Source organism: Ascaphus truei, chromosome 3, assembly GCF_040206685.1.
Source record: "Ascaphus truei isolate aAscTru1 chromosome 3, aAscTru1.hap1, whole genome shotgun sequence".
NCBI lineage: Eukaryota > Metazoa > Chordata > Amphibia > Anura > Ascaphidae > Ascaphus > Ascaphus truei.
Genome location: NC_134485.1, coordinates 61485297 through 61506183, shown reverse-complemented (window position 1 = coordinate 61506183; position 20887 = coordinate 61485297). Strand labels below are relative to the sequence as shown.

General features: G+C 46.2%; 2 protein-coding genes and 1 long non-coding RNA gene across 6 annotated transcripts in view; 2 read left to right on the top strand and 1 right to left on the bottom strand.

Annotated features, from left to right (window-relative positions):
* Positions 1-2660, bottom strand: part of ZRSR2 (zinc finger CCCH-type, RNA binding motif and serine/arginine rich 2) — a 30625-nt gene extending 27965 nt beyond the window's left edge. For all 3 annotated transcript variants that reach the window (XR_012800405.1, XM_075594120.1, XM_075594122.1), the window contains exons 1-2: positions 2548-2660; positions 1276-1355 (exon numbers count right to left, since the gene is read on the bottom strand). Coding sequence is in view for 2 of the 3 variants with exons in the window: in XM_075594120.1 (XP_075450235.1) it covers positions 1276-1355; positions 2548-2594 (127 nt within the window). In the remaining variant the exon portion in view is untranslated. The remainder of the gene's footprint in view (positions 1-1275; positions 1356-2547) is intronic.
* LOC142491482 (uncharacterized) lies at positions 2654-9071 on the top strand. 2 transcript variants are annotated; one of them, XR_012800406.1, is made up of 2 exons: positions 2654-2759; positions 8434-9071. It is a non-coding gene; the product is annotated as an uncharacterized LOC142491482 (long non-coding RNA). The 2 variants fall into 2 exon arrangements; XR_012800407.1 differs by having other exon boundaries at positions 2667-2811.
* A 6622-nt stretch (positions 9072-15693) lies between these two features.
* LOC142490644 (uncharacterized) lies at positions 15694-20305 on the top strand. Its single transcript, XM_075593062.1, has 4 exons — positions 15694-15751; positions 19103-19180; positions 19544-20251; positions 20298-20305. The coding sequence occupies exons 1-4, from the start codon at positions 15694-15696 to the stop codon at positions 20303-20305; spliced, it is 852 nt and encodes a 283-aa protein (XP_075449177.1).
* The last annotated feature ends 582 nt before the right edge of the window (positions 20306-20887 follow it).

Genomic DNA, 20887 nt, shown 5'->3' with positions numbered 1-20887 from the left:
GCACTGAGCGGGCGGTGTTTGGCGAGGTGACACATACATACATACATACATACATACATACATACATATGTGATAAAAAATCACTGGCACTCCAATAGAAATTCAATAATGAATAGGTGCATGTCCCATATAAATAATAAAAGTATACATTACCGCATAGCAGCAAAAAGGGAGACAGCACTCAGGTGAATGAAAATAAATGTATTAAATACAGCACATAACTCCAACGTTTCGATCCCCCTGTGGGATCGAAACGTTGGAGTTATGTGCTGTATTTAATATATTTATTTTCATTCACCTGAGTGCTGTCTCCCTTTTTGCTGCTATGCGGTAATGTATATATATATATATATCACAAATATATACACACACACACACACACACACACAAGTCCCCGCTCACGCGATGCGCGGGCACATACGCGATGCGCTTAAGTAAATTAAAAAAAATTATACTTACCCGCTCGCTCAATATTCGGCAATGCCGCCCCCCCCACCCCCGCGCACGAGCAGACGCAGGACACCCGCCACGCATGCTTTGAGTGCCAGCGCGCTCAGCGCTAGCGGGGCCGCAGCCTAAGGTGCAATCCTGGTTAGGTTATAAATAAAACCACATTTTGAAAAGATCAATAAAGTAATTGCCTTCAATAAACAAATGCAATCATAGTTCAAGCAAACATTTGGCTCGTTTAGTTTCTTTGGAAATGAAAAGGATAATTTTTTTGTTTATTTTCTTAAATTCGGGCCTTTGAGTAGGGAAGTGTTTACTCAACTTCTAGCCCATTCTGCAGCTATATCAACAAAAGTAAAGAGTAAAAGGAGGGAGGCTGTGTCTGTGCAAAGTCATGTACAGCACCTACTATCACGCAAAAGTATCTCAAACCCCAGTTATGCCTCAGCTTGTTGTGTTTATAAAAATAGTTACAGGGGCACAATGGTGTGTCAATCATCAAGGATTTAACTCCTTAAAAATTTCACCATTTCATGTTGGTCTTATGATTTTAAAAGACAATATCCAACTTTTTTTTTTTTAACTACGTGTGATGCAGAAATGATAATCTACCTACAGAAAGATTTTCAATTGCTACTTTCTTTGTTTCTCTTTTTAAAGAAAGTAATGAGTTGCTATTGTTAACCTTGGAGATAAAGGGTAAAGAAAATAAGTATTTAAAGAGAAATCATTTCACAGACACACGTAAAATATTCTCAAGGGACCCAATTTTTGACGTTCATATAGAACAGCCCTGACATAATTTGCTTAATGAACCACAATTACCTGCTTCTCTTAATTTTGCAAGAGCCTGTCTCTTTTTTCTTCGTTTTTCTTTCTTCAAAAAAGCTCTGGTTTTCTTGTGGCTAGAACACACAACATATTATTTTTTCCTACTCCAAAACACATTGTTCAATAAAAATTGAAACTAATGAAGCAGCAATTCAATCATGGTGCAGCCTTGTCTCCAAATATTGAAAAAAAAAAAACCTGAATGACAGGAGAAAGTAGAGCACAGCTCAAAAACATAGAAAAACAGGGGATCCAGACAGATTTGCTGATAAAACAGGCGGGTGCTTATTTGCAGGAAGGAATCACAAGCAACATCATGGTCACACACAAAAAAAAAAAAAGACAGTCCTCTTACGCGTTTCACGCTCTAGGCGCTTCAAATCAATTTTCCCTGTTCGGTTCACTTTCATCGCTTTAAATCAGCCTGAATGTGCTTTGAGCCAGAAACATCCACAGAATTAATTCCGACAAAAATCATTAAAAATGGCCCGTTTTGAAAAACACCAATTAAGGCCACCTTCCAATTAACCTTTTACACTATTCAGAGCAATTCTTGCCTTTGTTTTTTAATGCTGTTAATTCCCTTTCCGAGACGTCAACCTGCATGAATTGGAGAATCTAGACCAAAACAATTACACGTTAATGGAAAAGTACATTTTATTATCAATCATGGAGTCCCCATTGACGTCTAGGAGACTTATAATAAGGCTTTTTTCATTTGTTTTTTTTGGGGGGGAGGAGAGAAGAGAATTGCAGAGGGGGTTAGGAAAAAAATAAAACAGATGTACCATTTCTCAACACTTTGCAAGGTAAATAAGAATATTAAATACAATGGTTAGGGCATAAATGTAACCCTGTGTTGTCATCAGCATTAGTCTCGCAGCATAGTGCACCTTTCATAGCATGAGATATCTTTTTTTTTTTTTTTTTTGCGGCAGCACTTTGGGTAGTACTGATTGTACACCCGAGTGCCTTATTGCTTCTGCTTAGGCTGCCCGGTTACCAGCGACCAAAATGCAACAGGGTACTCGCGTATTTTGCTCTGTATTTCCCAGAGCTGCCATCGAGTCTCAGGAAGATGACCCATTCGCTGCTAGAGGGGAGCAGCAAATGCGTTGCAGGCCCCTCTGGCAGCGACGGTACGAAGACCCTTCCTCCTCCACGAATAACCATTATACCAACACCATAAGCAGGTGACATCTATCCCAACCCCCCAAAACGCAATGCAGCCCGTCCTATAAAATGCTTTTATAACCGTGTACTCACTTCATCCGCACTGGCTCCTGACAACACACCACCACGGGGGCCGCCATCTTTGTTTCCCTTGACGTACAGGATCATAAGGAACGTACGGAAGCCGGAGAGGGGAGCGAGAGGAGGTGAGCGCGCATGGGCCAGGGAGCTGCAGGGCGGCTGTTTGGAACGCTGACATTATGACGTCACAATAATGCATCTGAGGAAGGCTATAAAAGACAGGGGTTAGTGCAAGCTTTTGGTTACATCGATTCTTCACCTAGTAGCGTGTGTGCTGTAAGTTACACAGAGGCGTATACTTTTTGATAGACATACCTTCCTGTAGGAGTAAGGGCTGTTATATAGTAAGTGCGCTCGTGCCTGTTCGAATGGACGTGCCACATGCTTTTTGTAAATATTGTGTGAGAGCTGTGAAGGTACAGTGTTTGTGTGTTTGTGTGTTTATGTATGTATGTGTACTCATTCCGCCCACAATACATACAGCTCGCAGCAAATACTATTTAGGACTTTGAAATAAATATATATATATATATATATATGTGTTTATACAAACAAAAAAAGACTGCGCTCCTCAGGTGCTAATGCTATAACACTAGATACCAATGATCCTAATGGTGTTTCCGTAGTCAGTGGTATAATATTACAGAAAGACAATTGTTATGATTATAAAAGTATCTACATACATACATACATACATACATACACACAAAATTACAATGGAATATATATTCCTTGATTTAAAAAAAACAATATAGCTGAATTAGTGTGAGCTATTGAATAAAAATATATATACCAAAATATAAAAGATGAATGAACAATGTTGTACCAGTCAATATCATCAAAGATCAATAAAAATCCATATCAAACCAATGAAGATGATGTTAAATCCTGTATAAAAAAGGAAGGATAGATGGATCTGGATCAGGCTGCTCTCTGCCGGAACCAACGACCTCCCAATGATCTGCAAACAACAAGAAAAGAAAGCGCCCGATCCTAGTGTAATATGAAAAAATACACTTTTAATACAATTACTAGGTCCAACAATTTTAAACTCACAAACGAACGTGTAATAAAAGCATGTAATGAGTATACTCATTCGCCAACTGCACGATGATACTGCTCCGCTTCCACGCCTCTCCTCCGTGAAGTCCCAGCTCCTCTGAGCCACCGTCCAGCAGGGCCTTGGAGGCTGCGCAACCTCTCTCGATGTAACCCGGAAGTCCACCACTCTCACAGTAGTATCCGGATGGGAGGAAATGGCACTGTGACCCCGCCGAGGTAGAGACAGGCGTAAATCATACACAAATGTGTACCAGCGTTCGTGGAGGCTCAGCAGGTTGTGCAGTGAGGTATACTCCGTACCAATAGCTCACACTAACTTCCCAACGCGTTTCATCACACACACGGTGATTTCATCAGTGGTGGACTTCCGGGTTACATCGGGAGAGGTTGCGCAGCCTCCAAGGCCCTGCTGGACGGTGGCTCAGAGGAGCTGGGACTTCACGGAGGAGAGGTGTGGAAGCGGAGCAGTATCATCGTGCAGTTGGCGAATGAGTATACTCATTACATGCTTTTATTACACGTTCGTTTGTGAGTTTAAAATTGTTGGACCTAGTAATTGTATTAAAAGTGTATTTTTTCATATTACACTAGGATCGGGCGCTTTCTTTTCTTGTTGTTTATATATATATATATATATATATGTGTGTATGTATGTGTAATTTATTTTAAAAAATAAATATTTATTACAATTGTGCAGATACACACACACACACACACACATACATTTAGCCGGTAGCAGTGCAAAAAGATGCTTTTCCCGTCTTCGCCGCTGTCTGTCGGCTCCCCACCCTACCGTGCGCGCGCGGCCCTTGTGTAGAAGGGCTGACTCACGTCTGCCAACTAAAATTCCGAGCGTGCGCCCAGCACTATAGAACGTGCCTAAGGGCTGTTATATACAGCATGCGGCCGTGGTGCCTCGCGTGCCGCATGCTTTTCGTACGTATACAGTGTTGTGTGTTTGTGTATATGTATGTGTGTATTTGTGTTTGTGTAATTTATTATTTATTAAAATAAAAAACCTTGGTAAAAATAAAAATTTCCTCATCTTTGCCGCTGTCTGTCGGCTCCCCTCTCCCTGCCGTGCGCGCGCGGCCCTTGTATAGAAAGGCTGACTGACGTCAGCCAATTAAAATTCCGCGCGCACAGCGTAGCTCGCGCCCGGCACTATAGAACGTGCCTTAGGCCTCGGGCATGGTCAGTGCGCTGAGGCTCGCTCACGCTCGGCACTGAGCCTCTGCAGGCGCAATTAGAGCGGCTTTAGTAGAGGCTCGCGCATGCTTTCTAGGGCGTGCTGAAACTGAGCAGACATTCTGATTTTAGTTTCAAGCGCTGACTCTGCTCACGTGACGCCACAACAGCCACTGATAGGACGAGGTGAGCGAGTGGAGCAGAGCAGGGAGCCGTTGTGAACGGGGGGTGATTGTCTGCCAGCGGGGTGAGTTGCTTGGGAGACTGCCCAAGGGGATAAAATATGTTGCATGGGGGGGGGGGGGAGATGGCCAGTGGGGACTATATGGTGCTGGGGGGGAGGGAGATGCCCAGCGGGGACTATATGGTGCTGGGGGGGAGGGAGATGCCCAGCCGGGACTATATGGTGCCGGGGGGGAGGGAGATGCCCAGCGGGGACTATATGGTATCCGGGGGGGAGGGAGATGCCCAGTGGGGACTATATGGTGCCGGGGGGGGGGAGATGCCCAGTGGGGACTATATGGTGCTGGGGGGGGAGGGACATGCCCAGCGGGGACTATATGGTGCTGGGGGGAGGGAGATGCCCAGCGGGGACTATATGGTGCCGGGGGGGGGGAAGGGAGATGCCCAGTGGGAACTATATGGTGCCGGGGGGAGGGAGATGGCCAGCGGGGACTATATGGTGCTGGGGGGAGGGAGATGCCCAGCGAGGACAATATGGTGCCGGGGGGGGGGAAGGGAGATGCCCAGTGGGGACTATATGGTGCCGGGGGGGAGGGAAGGGAGATGCCCAGCGGGGACTATATGGTGCTGGGGGGGAGGGAGATGCCCAGCGGGGACTATATGGTGCCGGGGGGGGAGGGAGATGCCCAGCGGGGACTATATGGTGCCGGGGGGGGGGGAAGGGAGATGCCCAGCGGGGACTATATGGTACCGGGAGGGGGGGGGAAGGGAGATGCCCAGCGGGGACTATATGGTGCCGGGGGGGAAGGGAGATGGCCAGCGGGGACTTTATGGTGCCGGGGGGGGAGGGAGATGGCCAGCGGGGACTATATGGTGCCGGGGGGGGGAAGGGAGATGGCCTGCGGGGACTATATGGTGCCGGGGGGGGGGAGGGAGATGGCCAGCGGGGACTATATGGTACCGGGAGGGGGGGGAAGGGAGATGCCCAGCGGGGACTATATGGTGCCGGGGGGGAAGGGAGATGGCCAGCGGGGACTATATGGTGCCGGGGGGGGGAAGGGAGATGGCCAGCGGGGACTTTATGGTGCCGGGGGGGAAGGGAGATGGCCAGCGGGGACTATATGGTGCCGGGGGGGGGAGGGAGATGGCCAGCGGGGACTATATGGTGCCGGGGGGGGGAAGGGAGATGGCCAGCGGGGACTATATGGTGCCGGGGGGGGGAGAAGGGAGATGGCCAGCGGGGACTATATGGTGCCGGGGCGGGGAAAGGGAGATGCCCAGCGGGGACTATATGGTGCCGGGAGGGGGGGGAAGGGAGATGCCCAGCGGGGACTATATGGTGCCAGGGGGGGGAAGGGAGATGGCCAGCGGGGACTTTATGGTGCCGTGGGGCGGGAAAGAAGGGAGATGGCCAGCGGGGACTATATGGTGCCGGGGGGGGGAAGGGAGATGGCCAGCGGGGACTATATGGTGCCGGGGGGGAAGGGAGATGGCCAGCGGGGACTATATGGTGCCGGGGGGGGGGAGAAGGGAGATGGCCAGCGGGGACTTTATGGTGCCGGGGGGGAGGGAGATGGCCAGCGGGGACTATATGGTGCCGGGGGGGGTGGGAAGGTAGATGCCCAGGGGGGACTTTATGGTGCCGGGGGAAGGGAGATGGCCAGCGGGGACTATATGGTGCTGGGGGGGGGAGGGAGATGGCCAGCGGGGACTATATGGTGCCGGGGGGGAGAAGGGATTTGGCCAGCGGGGTCTATATGGTGCCGGGGGGGGGAAGGGAGATGTCCAGCGGGGACTATATGGTATGGATGGAAAAAACCTCCTGTGGCGCTGAGGCAAGGTAAAGGATATGGTCGTGGATAAAGTTCTTCTTTTAGTGATTACCGAAAGGAAGACAAGACATACAAAAAACACTGCAATAGTGCATTACCCAGGGACAATATGGATTAAACAGAGCAATTTAATGTAAAACAATTACACAACATAATAAAAGAACATACAAAATTCAATATAAAACTTTCATGTGCTGCTGCACTTGGAAGATAGATCTTGCTCCACCTTGATAAAAATTGAAATCCTACTCACCAAAGGTGACTAGGACATGCACATTGGTTTTAGGGTCTTTTCGTCAGGTGTACCGCTCGCCGTGGGGTGAAATAAGCCAGTCACTGAGGGAGAATCGCCTTCTATACTCTGAGTCTGCTGCTGCCACAGTCTGGTCGATCGGCGCCTCTGCTGACGTCACCTCCTGAATCTCACTGCTACGGTGTCCCTGCGATGCCAAAAAACCTCCAACGCGTTTCGAAACTCCTAATAGTGGGTTTCTTCGTCAGGGGGGGGGGAGAAGGGATTATATGGTGGTGGGAAGGGAGATGACCAGCGGGGACTATATGGTGCTGGGGGTGTGGGGGGTGGGGCCCTAGGGAGATGGCCAGCGGGGACTATATGGTGCTGGGGGGGGGGGGTGGGAAGGGGGATGGCCAGCGGGGACTATATGGTGCCGGGGGGAGGGGGAAGGGAGATGGCCAGCGGGGACTATATGGTGCCGGGGGGGGGGGAGAAGATGTCCAGCGGGGACTATATGGAGCAGGGTGGGGAAGGGAGATGCCCAGCGGGGACTATATGGTGCGGAGGGGAAGATGTCCAGCGTGACGCCACAACAGCCAATGATAGGACGAGGTGAGCATTTGGAGCAGAGCAAGGAGCCGTTGTGAACGGGGAGTGATTGTCTGCCAGCGGGGTGAGTTGCTTGAGAGACTGCCCAAGGGGATAATAATGTTGCATGGGGGGGAGATGGCCAAAGGGGGAATATGTAGACCATAGGGGGGCTTGCTTAGGGGAGTGTTTGACGGTCATGTGATGGCCAAACGAAATGACCGCAGGGGGTCTTGGTTTGTCAGTGTTGTAAAACGTGAATGTACTGAAGGATCAGCAAAGAGAAAGCAACCTGTGATATAGAACTGAAGCTGCCATGGATCCTTCCTACTGTAAGTAGAACAAATGATTTCTGAAGTCAATTTGAGGGATTCCCTATGGAATTAGCGGTCAAAAACTTATCATGACAGAAATGTTAATGATAAGCTCTGGAAGGAGAAAGAGCTGATTTTTAGTGTAACACGTTTGTATTTTATATTTGTATATCTTTTAAGTTCTAATATTGTATTTTAATTTATTGCCATAATATATTTATTTATTTAACACCCTATTGCGTGTACTATATCCCTGTGCTGGCGAATTTGCAACACGCCCTGTTTGTGTCCGCATGGGCATGTGTGTATGTGTGTGCAACACGCCCTGTTTGTGTCCGCATGGGCATGTGTGTATGTGTGTGCAACACGCCTGTTATTTAGTGTCCACATTTCCCAGTCCTAGCGTACTTGTAATCACCCACTTGTATAGTAATGCATTATATATGTCAATAGTAAAAATGTAAATTAACGTACTGATTTCTGGTTTGTTTTTTAGCAGATGTAATTAAGAATAAGTGGAAAAACCTGCGGGATGCGTACCGTAGGGAACGTAAAAAGGTGAAGGTACCACGCTCGGGGGACCCCGGGCCAAGCACCTTTGAAGTGGCTCTACTTCATGAACATGCAGTTTATGAAGGACCAGATGCTGCCTGCAAAAATACTGTCCAACCTTGAGGAAGCAGGGAGCCATGAGGACACAATACTTGAGCTGTTGTTTGTGGAAGATGCAGCCGAACCTCAACCTGAGCGTGTGGTGTCACCCAAACCCGTGTCCAAGAAATCAAGGATGAGCAATGACCTGAGATGTCAAAGGGTCGAGATAGAACACCAGAAATGTGGCTTTATGCACCAATTGATGAATAACCGTAGTGATGATATGGAATTTTTTAAAAGCTTTCTTCCTTTTATTACGCCTTTAGACACAAAATCTAAATTGAGATTCCGTCTAAAATTCCAAGAACTGGTGAACGAGACAGTTGATGAGTTTGAGGCTTCACATTAACAATCTATTGAGTTTTTGTGCTACTAATAATGTTTTATGTTGACAGTTTGAATGTTGTATTTAGAAGTTATTAAAAATTGTTGTTATGATGTTGCATTTGCAATTTTGAATTAAATTTTTGTTACTGTTAATTAACATGTTCATATGTTTTTATTTCAATTATTGGGAGTGAAATATACAAATTAGGTCATTAGTAATTGCCGGGTGACATACTGGTACATCCTTAATTAATAAGACACACACATACACACAAACACAGTCGGAAGCGACACAATGACGGAATCTCACATACAGCAACACCGAATGATATAATTACGCACAACATGCGTCCACTTGCAAGCAACCTAGCGTTTGTGCCTGTACATGGCTGTAATATGTTTGTTTAGAAACACCTTGTAGTGTTGAACACAAGTTTTTTTTGAAGTGAAGCTTCTTTGATGGCACCAAGTCAAATTTTGATGGAACAAAACTCCTTCATGGAGACGAAAATGTGAAACGGAAATGACGTCACGTAACTGCCGCCGCTCCCCCCACACGCCCGCAAAGTGAAACGGATGTGAGGTGCAAGTGACGTCAGTGCTGGCAGATGAGGCCAACACTTACCTCCATGCCCACATTCGGGAGTAGGGTGGGAAGATATAGTGTGCACACACACACGTTACCGTGGCCCCATACCGCCGGGGGGCTGGCTGCAGCAGGTCAAACAGCCGTGTCCGCAGCTCTGCCGGGGGGGAAGATAGTGGGGGCTGCTCCAGCCATGCACCTTCATGGGGGGGCTGCTCTGGAGACTCAGACAGTGCCCCCAGTGTCCCCTCCACCGGGGGGAGTCAGGAGAGAGGGGGGGAGGGAGGCGGCAGGACAGAGAGAGAAACACACAAACACTGACTGACACAAGGAATTCAGTGACTATAAATATAAACGTACAAATAGCTAAAGCACGCAGTAAAACATCTTTGTGTTTTGGAACTGAAATTGTGTTTTGATTTTTTTTTTTTTTCAACTTCAATTTTCTTTATTGGGGATACATATTCTGACAATATATCACAGCCCATTGCATTCCCATCCCCCAACATCTTATTTTCTTATTCTCTTTAATAACAGCTGTCCCTTATTAAGGCTACTTTGTTTTATGACAGGGACAGTACATAAAAGACATACAGGACAAACCGGACATCGGACAAGAGGGGGGGGGAGGGGGGGTAGGGAGGGGGGGGGCGGGGAGGAGTCTGCTCCAGAAGTTTCTGCCGTCGAGGGGTCCGCTTATGCGTTTCGTCGCCTTTTCCGTGGAGGTAGTTCTGTTTGCAAACCTGTTTCTAGTGCTAGATAATTACCTTGCCGTTGAACAGTAGGGTCGTCGGGTTGTTAATTGTTACTTAGGGGGCTGTCTTCTAACTGTACGTCTCTATGTGTCTATTGGCTTCTGCCCTCCAAAGGAGAACGCGTCCTCGAGTATTATAGCAGAATTGCGGAGGTGTCCACCCCGGGGATGTCCGCCTGTGCTAGCCATGGTGACCAGACTTTCAGGAAATTTGTGCCGGTGTCATTAACCAAACTCGTTAATTGTTCCATCCGACAAACGAGCCAAATTCGATTCCGAATCTTTGGGATAACTGGAATTGCTGTCTGCTTCCATAATGCTGCAATCTCGCACCTGGTGGCAATTGCGAAATGCGTTATTAATTTGTGTGTCGCATTTGGCATACCCTGGATCCGTCTGCCCAGTAGGAACAACCACGGGTCCAGGGGGATCTCCCAACCGAGAATCCGCTGTAACCAATCTCTAATCTGTTCCCAAATCGGGGCCACCTTAGCGCAAGACCACAGCATGTGTTGCAGGTCGGCCGTCTCCCCGCACCGTTTTGGGCAGAGCGGGGAGTAGCCCTTAACAAATTTAGCCAATCTAGTTGGGGTGTAGTACCACCGCATCAGGACCTTATACGCGTTCTCCTTTAGTGTGGTACAGATGGAGCTTTTAGCCGCTGCTTGTATGATCTGCTCCCACTCCTCGTCCTCTAATGTCTCCCCTAGGTCTGTCTCCCACTGTCGCATGTAGCTTGGCCGGGTCTCGCTTGTCAATTTTGGACAGACCACTTCCCCATACATCCTAGATGTGAGTCCACTTGTGTCCGTATCTCTGGAGCACAGCTGCTCAAAATTAGTGCGTTTTGGTCTAATTGCAGTTTTGTTATAGAAATCCCTGATCTGAAGGTACTTAAAAAATTCTGTTTGTGGGATATTTTTTGCGGATTTAATTTGTTCAAATGATTGTATACTTATCCTGTCCCTCAGATCATTCAGTCGGATAATGCCCGCCTGCATCCAATATTTCATATTCTTACTGGCTAGGCCCGGAGCGAAGTCTGGGTTGCCGATGATTGGCGTCATAAGAGATGCCTTTGTAGTTAGGTTACAACTAAATTTGGAGGCCTCCCACACTCGAATAGAGTTGGCAATGGTCTGTAGTGGTGTGCTGATCTGGCGCGCCCTTGCCTTGGGCAGCCAGATCAGCGTTTGGATATCAATCGGCGCACAACATTTTTTCTCCAACTCTACCCATCTTCTAAGGCTTGGGTCTGTGTGCCATTGGAGAATTTGGGCTAATTGAGCCGCTTTGTAATAAGCGAACAAACAAGGTACCGCTAGGCCTCCCCTGGTTGTGGGTCTTGTCAGGATACCCTTAGCAATTCGTGGGTTTTTCTTATTCCAGATGAATTTCATTATTGCTGACTGGAGGGAGAGGATGTCCGAATGCACCAATGGTATGGGTAGGCTTTGGAAAAGATATAACATCCTTGGGAGGAGATTCATCTTCACGCTTTGTATCCTTCCAATCCAAGAGATGCCCCCCTTTGCCCATATTCTGAGATCCTCTCTCAGCGTCTTTATTAACCTGGGAAAGTTTGCTTTATATAGAGTTTTATAGTCCCGTGTAAGATATACCCCTAAATATTTGATTGCGGAGGGTTGCCATTTGAAATTGAAGTTAAGATCAATCAGTTTTTCGACTTCTTTGGGAAGATTTATATTGAGGGCTTCTGATTTAGACTGATTAATCTTAAAGCCGGAGACATGATTAAATTTGTTCAGGATTTCAAAAACATTAGGAAGGGACGTGAGCGGTTTAGATAATGTTAGAATGACATCATCTGCATACAGGGCGGCCTTGAACTCATTCTCCCCAGTTGAGATTCCCGAGATGTCAGGGCTATTTCGTATATGGGCTGCCAGGGGCTCTACACATAGTGCAAACAGTAGCGGCGAAAGTGGACATCCCTGTCTCGTTCCACTTTTTATGTGGAATTGCTCAGAGGGAAAACCCTGGTGCCTCACTCTCGCCGTAGGGCTCTCATACAATGCCATGATGGCCCGTATGAGACGTCCCCCAAAGCCAAACGCCCCAAGCGTCGCTGATAAGTAGGGCCAGTCTATTCTATCGAAGGCTTTCTCCGCGTCTAGACTCAACACCATAGAGTGTATATTTTTCTTTTGGGCCAGATCAATCAAGTCTATGATTCTTCTGGTGTTGTCTGCCGCTTGCCTTCCTCCGATAAACCCTACTTGATCCGTGTGAATTAACCTGGGAAGGACATTACCCACCCTGTTCGCTATAAGTTTAGAGTAGATTTTGATGTCCGAATTGATCAGTGAAATGGGCCGGTAGCTCTTACAGTCTGCCGGGTCCTTTCCAGGTTTGTGGATCACCGAGATAGACGCCTGGAGCATCTGTGCTGGGAAGGAGTCCCCCCCTAGTATACCATTAAACAGTTTTAGTATATGTGGGGCTAGAATTTTAATATATTTCTTATAATATAGATTAGAGAAGCCATCGGGCCCCGGTGCTTTGGCCGGTTTTAATGCTTTGATGACTTCTTTGAGTTCTTTCAGGGTAAAGTCCGCCTGTAGTGCCTCCCGCTCTGCCCTTGCCAAGGTTGGTAAATTTGCCTCTTTCAGGAAAGTGGACAATAGGTCCCTCGTTTTCCTGCTGTGGGTGACCTTGTCCCCATTATAGAGTTTTTCATAGTAGGCTTTAAATTGCTCCACTATTTTCCCAGGTATGGAGGTAAGGTCTCCCTGTTGGTTTCGAATTGCGTGAATAGCGTTATTTGGAAGCTTCTTTTTTAGCTTATTGGCAAGTAGTGTATCAGGTTTGTTCGCTTTTTCATAGAATTTCCGGTTAGACCAAGCCATTTCCTTCTCAGCCTGGGAGGTGAGGAGGAGGTTGAGTTTAATTTTAGTGTCTAATAGTTGTTTGAGTATATGTGCCTGTTTATTAGCTTTGTGCAGGGTAGAGAGTTCTGCTATTTGTGTTTCTAGGGCCTTAGTTTTTTTTCTCTCTTTCCCTTTTTCGTTTGGCTGCCAAATTCATCAATGTCCCCCTGAGAGTCGCCTTATGAGCTTCCCATAATGTAGCTTGTGATGCTACACTACCCTCATTCTCCTCAAAGTATTCCTGGATTCTAGCTCCTACTTCTCTTCCGAGATCCGGGATCTTTAACAGGATCTCATTTAGTTTCCAGTTCGCTCTAGGTCTATCCAGCGGAATTAGTGTGCACCGCAGCTCTATTGGTGCATGGTCTGACCATGAAATATCATGGATCTCTGTGCGAGAGACCCCAGGGACCATACCGTTAGACACGAGGAAGTAGTCTATCCTACTGTATGAGTTATGTGGGTGAGAGTAGAAAGTATACTCTCGTTCTCCTTGATGTAGTTCTCTCCATATGTCAATTAGTTGACAATTGGCTATCCCGTTAGTTAGAGTTAATACGTCCTGTCTATGTGGTTTGTTAGTGGTCGAGCAACGGTCTAGACTAGGGTTAAGGACTCTGTTCCAGTCGCCTGCCAGTATGATATTGCCTTTTGCAACTTTACTTAGTTTAATGAAGAAGCTATTGAAAAAGGATGTGGCGTTATCATTTGGGGCGTATACAGTAGCGAATGTTATTGGAGCTTCTCGGATGAAACCCGTGATGATCAGGAACCTCCCTTCTTTGTCCTGGTATGTTTTGTCATGTCTATATGGGATATGATTATGAATTAGGATGGCGACCCCTCTTTTTTTAACTTGACCTGATGCTAGGAAATGGGTTCGGAAATTTTTATCAAAATACTTGGGGAAGTTAGTTTGGGAGAAATGTGTCTCTTGTAAGAAGAGTACTTCTGCGCCCTTACGTCTATAGTCTCTAAATGCTACTCGCCTTTTCGCCGGGCTATTCAGGCCATTAACATTATGGGATATTAGAACTATATCCTTACTCATGAGCAGAGCTGTGCTGTTCCGGCTGTCGTAGTTGTTCTCTGCCGCCTCTGGCAAGGCCACTTCTGCGCTTCACGTGAGCACCAGCCACCTTTAGCTTGATGACCCCATCTGTAGGGATGAAGGGAGGGGGACACACACGGGGAAACAGGGGGGTGAACATGTACACAACATCACAGAAAAACTCAGAAACAATCAAAACATATGAACTTTCTCGGCGTTCTCTTTCCTCCCTCCTTTCGCCCAGATTTCCTCCTTTGGGTTTATAGTCCAGAATTCGAATGTTCGGACTCGAGGCCGGGTGTTTACCTCCTTTCCCCGAACATCCAACCCAAAGGGTTGCGCTAGTGTGCATAGGGAATTTTCCCCTATTTACTAACGCCAGGCCCATGCCGACTTCAGGGCAGGCCTCCTCCCACCTCTCCTGCCTCTCCCCTCCTAATAAACGTAGAACTTCTTCTCACCCACTGAACTAAGGGTGAGCCCACCAACTCCCCTTGATCCTGTGTCCCTTATTACTATAGCGCTGGACTTGTCGCAATTGCAGTCCTTGGTCGTTTGTTACGGTATTTTCTGGCTGTCTCCATTCTGGGTTTTGTATCCCTTCCCCCCTCGCAGCTCTGCTTATTGTATATTCCTGTCCGGGCTATTGCTCTATGTCCTTTCACAGGTGCTATTCCCTTATCTTCACTTAGAGCCTATTCCCTTGTCCTCTATCCGTTTTGGGCACAGTACAACCTTCCTGCCTCCCTTTCTGTAACTTTCTCTTCTCTTCCTTCATTTCCTTCCCCTCCTCCTTCCTCTCCTTTCTACTTCCCCCTCGCTGTCTGAACCCTTTCTGCTCTCCCGTTGCTATGGATACCCTCCTAGTGTGTCATCCCTCTTTACACTATTGCATTATCTTTCTGTTCTTTCTTCTATCTTTGCTGCCTCCTTTGCTACTTTCCAGGCCTTCCTAACCACTTGCTGTACCCTCTTCTCTCTATCGCTATACTCCTTGTATTGCCTGCAGATTACTTCCTTAAACTGTTAGCCCTCTTACCAGCTATACTTCCCTTCCCCTTGTGGTGTTCCCTCCTTCTCTACTCTCAACTCCCTGTGTCTCGCCCCTCGCGCTGCCTACTCTTCCCTCTGTGGCTTTTCTGGGGCTGCCCCTGCATCAATTTCTGGTTTTCGCGGGCGTGTATTTAAATTTTGGCTGCGGCTGTCTATTTGGTGCCTGATCGGGGCGTTGTATCCAGCAGGCGCTCTTTCGCCACCTCTTGGGGCCTTCCGCTGTGCTTCCACACTCAAGATGGCGTCTGTCTCACCGGATCCACCTCGAGCATGATGACGTCCTTCCGGTCCGGCGCCATCTTGGATTGAGCTTTCGTCCCCGGCGGTTGAGTGTGAGCGCGTTCCTGCTTCCCGCCTGCAGCTGCCTTCCGGCTCCTGCATCTCACCTTGGCTCCAGCTGCCTCGTGTGTCGCCGCCATCTTCTTTGGAGGGGAGCCATCATGCTTTTCCCTGCCGATGCCTCTGGGATCTTCCAAGCTGCTCTCATAGTTTGTCAAGGTAAGTAGAGTTCTTATAATTGTTTATTTTACAGCCTTTGGCTTGCGGTTGAAGGACTGCGCTAAGGGAACGCTACCGGGAGCACATTACAGGGTTTGGTGGTTGTTCGTGACCCATTTAACTTGAACCAAACAACAGTAGGACAAACATATAGGGCCTCATGCAGTAAGCGACGATTATGTGAAATCGGCAAGCTTATCGATTAGTCATGTTATTGGCGTTTTTCCCTCTCCGTATGCAGTAAGTGCCGAATACATTCAAAATCAACCAGAAAACAAATCCGCCCACTCTCACGATGATGAGCCGATCACACACAGGTGTATCGGCGTGCGTGGCGGGGTGCTGTTAGGTTGCACAATCACAAATCTTGCTGAATCAGGCGAAACAAGCATGTTTTTGATTGCGCGCCATATTTAAAGGCAACGTGTACTGCTAATCATTCTCTGTGTTGTTGGGAGTGAGAGAGAGAGAGAGAGACGCACAGAGCTGGACGATTGAAGATTTGCATATTGACTGAGAGACTTGTTGTGTATTGGGTGAGCTTTGTCCTTTGTTGTTTTGTTTACATCTTTGTCTTGTTTTATATGTGGAAGTGGGTCGTGTGATTGCTTGTACATTTCTTGTCTGTTTTTTGTGAGTGCTGGAAGTATGCCCGCAAAGCGTGGGAAGAGTGATGCTGGTGGGAGTGGGAGTGCTACTCGTGGGAGTACGCGTCGGAGTGAACGTTCTGTTCAGGGGAGTGATGTTGCTGGTGCACCGAGTGGTGTTGCTGGGAGTGGGAGTGCTGTTGTTGGGAGTGGGAGTGCTGGTGCTGCGAGTGGTGTTGCTGGGAGTGGGAGTGCTGTTGTTGGGAGTGGGAGTGCTGTTGTTGGGAGTGGGAGTGCTGTTGCTGTGAGTGGGAGTGCTGGTGCTGGGAGTGGGAGTGCTGTTGCTGTGAGTGGGAGTGCTGGTGCTGGGAGTGCTGGTGCTAGGAGTGTGAGTGCTGGTGCTAGGAGTGTGAGTGCTGGTGCTAGGAGTGTGAGTGCTGGTGCTAGGAGTGGGAGTGCTGGTGCTGGGAGTGCTGCTGGTGGCGCAGTTGCTGATGGGGTGTCTGGTGGTGGCGTGCTTGCTGGTGGCCAGCTTTTGGAGGCTCTTCCATTGGAAGAAGGAGAGTCCAGTCAGCACCAGCCAAGCTCTGACCCTAAACCTGCTCGGAAAAAACGTGTGGAGAAGCCACGTAATCCTCGCTTCAATGACCAGGAAAATAGGGCTCTTGTCACTGGCATTCTGGAGCACTATGACAGTCTCTATGGACATTTAGTAGGTAAGTGTAACTTTACATTTATTATTCAAATACATGTGATCCTAGGTCATCTGAGTTTTGTTCATATGCAAATATGGGTACACAATATCTTTCTATGTTCATTAGTGTGGAAACACAGCTTTTTATCATGCCTTACAAGGACAAATAAACACAGGCGGTCAATTTGCCAGAACTGCATACAATATGAATGCAACCTTGCTTACATGTATAGGTTTAGTAGTGAATGCTCATGTGCTGCACATATTACACATAAAACAGCATGTTTGCTATCTCTTGGAACAGCTAGCAGTGTAGGAAACTGGTGCTTATATTATTATTAATTTACCTCATATCTTTTATATGTTTTTCAAGGGCGGACAAGTGCAGCAAGCAAAAAAGAAATGTGGGACACAATAGTCATTGGTGTCAATGCCTGTGGGAATAGTGTCAGGGACAAGTATCATTGTCGGAAAAGATTTGATGATATTAGGTCCAAATTGAAAAAGAAAATACAAGACCAACGCGTGCATGCTACTGGCACTGGAGGTGGGCCCACACCACAACGTCTCATATTGACTCCATTGGAGGAGCTGCTTCGGCCAAAATTACTTACCGTCGTCGTGGAAGGCTTGGCTGGTGACCGTGACATTGGAATTTATCCGTCACAATTTCCAGCAGGTGATAAATATTACTGTACTAGGCGTGTCGTTGCTTACAGTTATTTTGCATATTTACACTGCTTTTTATACTGTCTTCACAATATAAGCATACCTGCATCTATATATGTATATGTCTGATTCTGTATATATATATCTCAAAATAGACATATATGTAGTAGTCCTACTAAAAGCAGTAACTAATATAGCACGTGCCATTGCGTGCTCATTTACATGTGAATTCCCAAAATGCATAGCTGCAGTGGAAGCAATTGATGGTGGGCGAAGATGGGGAACAACAGGGTAGTACACATGTGTAACACATGTTCATGAGAAATTATTAGTAGCTACAGGTACAGAACAGAAATATGTATCATATTATTGTGTATTTTATTGATTTTACTCCGACAAACATGACATTACTGCCTATTTTAAGCATGCATCAAAGAAATTGCATGTAACGGCCTACAAACATCACTGGCACTAACACATCTATAGTTGCTTATGAAAAGGTCCATTTTTGCTTTATGTCATATACAGACAGCATAATGAGGCACACGTATCATATGTTATGTCATTGTTTTCATAACTTAAACACTGCAGATGACTACTAAGCTCATCTACCATTGTGTTAAAGCAGCTGCAATTAATATCTCATCACAGCATACACTTCAACAGAGGGGGTGGGGTTCAGCACACACACTAATTACAGCCTCATTTCACGGTCAACTTAGTTCACACCATTTGCACCTGTTTCAAGTCATTGAAAGGTGTGGCTGATTAGGCTTTTTGGGGAAGGGAATACCTTTCTTACAACCTGAATAGCACAACTGAAGTTAATCACACTCATTTGAAAGCTTAACTCTAGCTACTAAATGCCCCAACAACTCATTACTTATCAAAGCGTACGTCACACATTAGTTCACTCATATCTATAGTTGAACTACTATGAAAGACACATTATCACACACTGCATGTGTTGTCTTGTTGAGTCACAGCCACATTCAGGTGTGCCACATCTTCGATTAATGTACCACACATATCCTCTACCAAAAACAACACTTTTTGCAATATGACCACCTTCATGATAACCATTGTGAATGGTCATCTCATGATAGTTATGTACATTATGATACTGATATCACTACACAACATATGATTTTTATGTACTCATTTAATCTATTTATCCTCACGCATTACTGCAGAAACATAGTATGTTGTATGTTAGGGAACTCAAAAATTCTAAGTACACAGGCATGTACAGTGTTATTACAACTATTTATGTTCACTTTCACACACATTTTCGGTTAAGGAACTGATGTTGTTAGTTAATCATAAATACAGAACATACAATAAGTGTTTGTTCAATATTTACACATGTAAATGTAAAACTTATGTTATTGTTATATATAGTTGCCCCTGGAGGACATGTGTCACCTGAGATGGAACAAGTGTCTTCACCTGGGTCAGCCAGCTCAACACTACTAGAAGGTGAGTGTATCATTTGCTGGCCATATAATATGTGCTCTTCTATATGTTATGTTGTCATGTGCATTATTTGTTTTGCACATCTTCTTTAAATAGGATTACTTAGTGTCAGTGAAAATTAAGTGTAAGGCAACATGTATTGTGTTAGTGGTGTTAATTATCATGTAGGACTTCTGAGTTTAGAGCAACTTTTCATTCATTCATATTTCATACTGAGTCCAAACATTATTCGTAAGTCAAGGTAGTTTTTAATGAGGTTATAAAACGTATGCTAACATGTTAGGTGTTACTTAGGACACAGTACAATTACATAGTAACACAGCATACATTAACATGCCATTTAATAATGTGTACATTTCTTTTTAGAACATCATGGTGATGAGGATGATGAGTATGATGAGGATGACGCCACAGAAGAGACTGAAATACAATCATGTGACCATGAAGAGGTGCCAATAGAAACTGTTGTACCGCCAAATCGTCCATCAACTTCCACATACGATGCAATTGTAGCTTCAGAGGGAAAAATAGTGGACGCAGAAAATCGTCGCCATTCAGACATGATGACAGTGCTGGAAAGGATGATTGGACTGCAGGAAGAAACAGTATCACAATTGGCACATCTCCACAGAGTCTTCATTGAAGTGCCTAAACAGTTGCAAAAAATCAACACCTCATTCAAAGCATTAGTTGTTCAGCAAACACAAGCTAATTACTGGAGAATGACTAATGTACCACAATTCAACACCTCCCAGCCAGGATCTGTTCATGCAGGTCAGTTTTCACCACATTCATCTGATATTCATTCACCAGGCCCAAATGTTACCGGTCAAGTAGCAGACATTGCTGTGCAGGTTCCTGATGACATCCTACCGCTGCCATCTGTACAAATTCAGCAGCAGACACCTACAAAGGAGGCGACAAAAACAAAACAAGACACACATGAAACAGACCAACCATCACTTGTGCAGTGTCTACCAACTTGCTCACATGTGTCACTGGGCACAAGCCCTGTCCGTGAACAGTCACTACCCAAAAGCCCTGTAGGTGAGTCGCTGCCCAAAAGCCCTGTAGGTGAATCGCTGCCCAAAAGCCCTGTAGGTGAGTCGCTGCCCAAAAGCCCTGTAGGTGAATCGCTGCCCAAAAGCCCTGTAGGTGAATCGCTGCCCAAAAGCCCTGTAGGTGAATCACTGCCCAAAAGCCCTGTAGGTGAGTCACTGGCCACAAGCCCTGTAGGTGAGTCACTGGCCACAAGCCCCGTAGGTGAACAGTCACTGGCCACAAGCCCTGCCCGTGAAGTGCCAGAGGCCACTCAAAGTGGCTCTGTTGTGCCTAAAGTTGGTGGCAAAAGAAAAAGGAAAATTCAAGAGACAACAAGCAGGCCTGTTACTCGCTCGCAAAAGGAACAAAAAAAATAAATGTTATAATTCAGAAAATATGTCTTTGGCCTTGTTTTGTTGACTTCAGATTATCTAATTACTATTGTATGTATGCTGAAGACTGTGTTGTTTCCAAACTTTCAACTATGTTCTTGTACACGTGAAGTTTTGGAAATGTTAACACTCATAATTAATTGTGTTATAAATATTTATGTTGTAATCGTCTGTTCAGTAATGGTCCACCAGGAGCCAGTTGCTAAGTTTAGAGAAGCTGCCATTGACTTTGCAGCAAAACATTGCATTTGGGTGTGTTAATTGATGTAAGAATTGC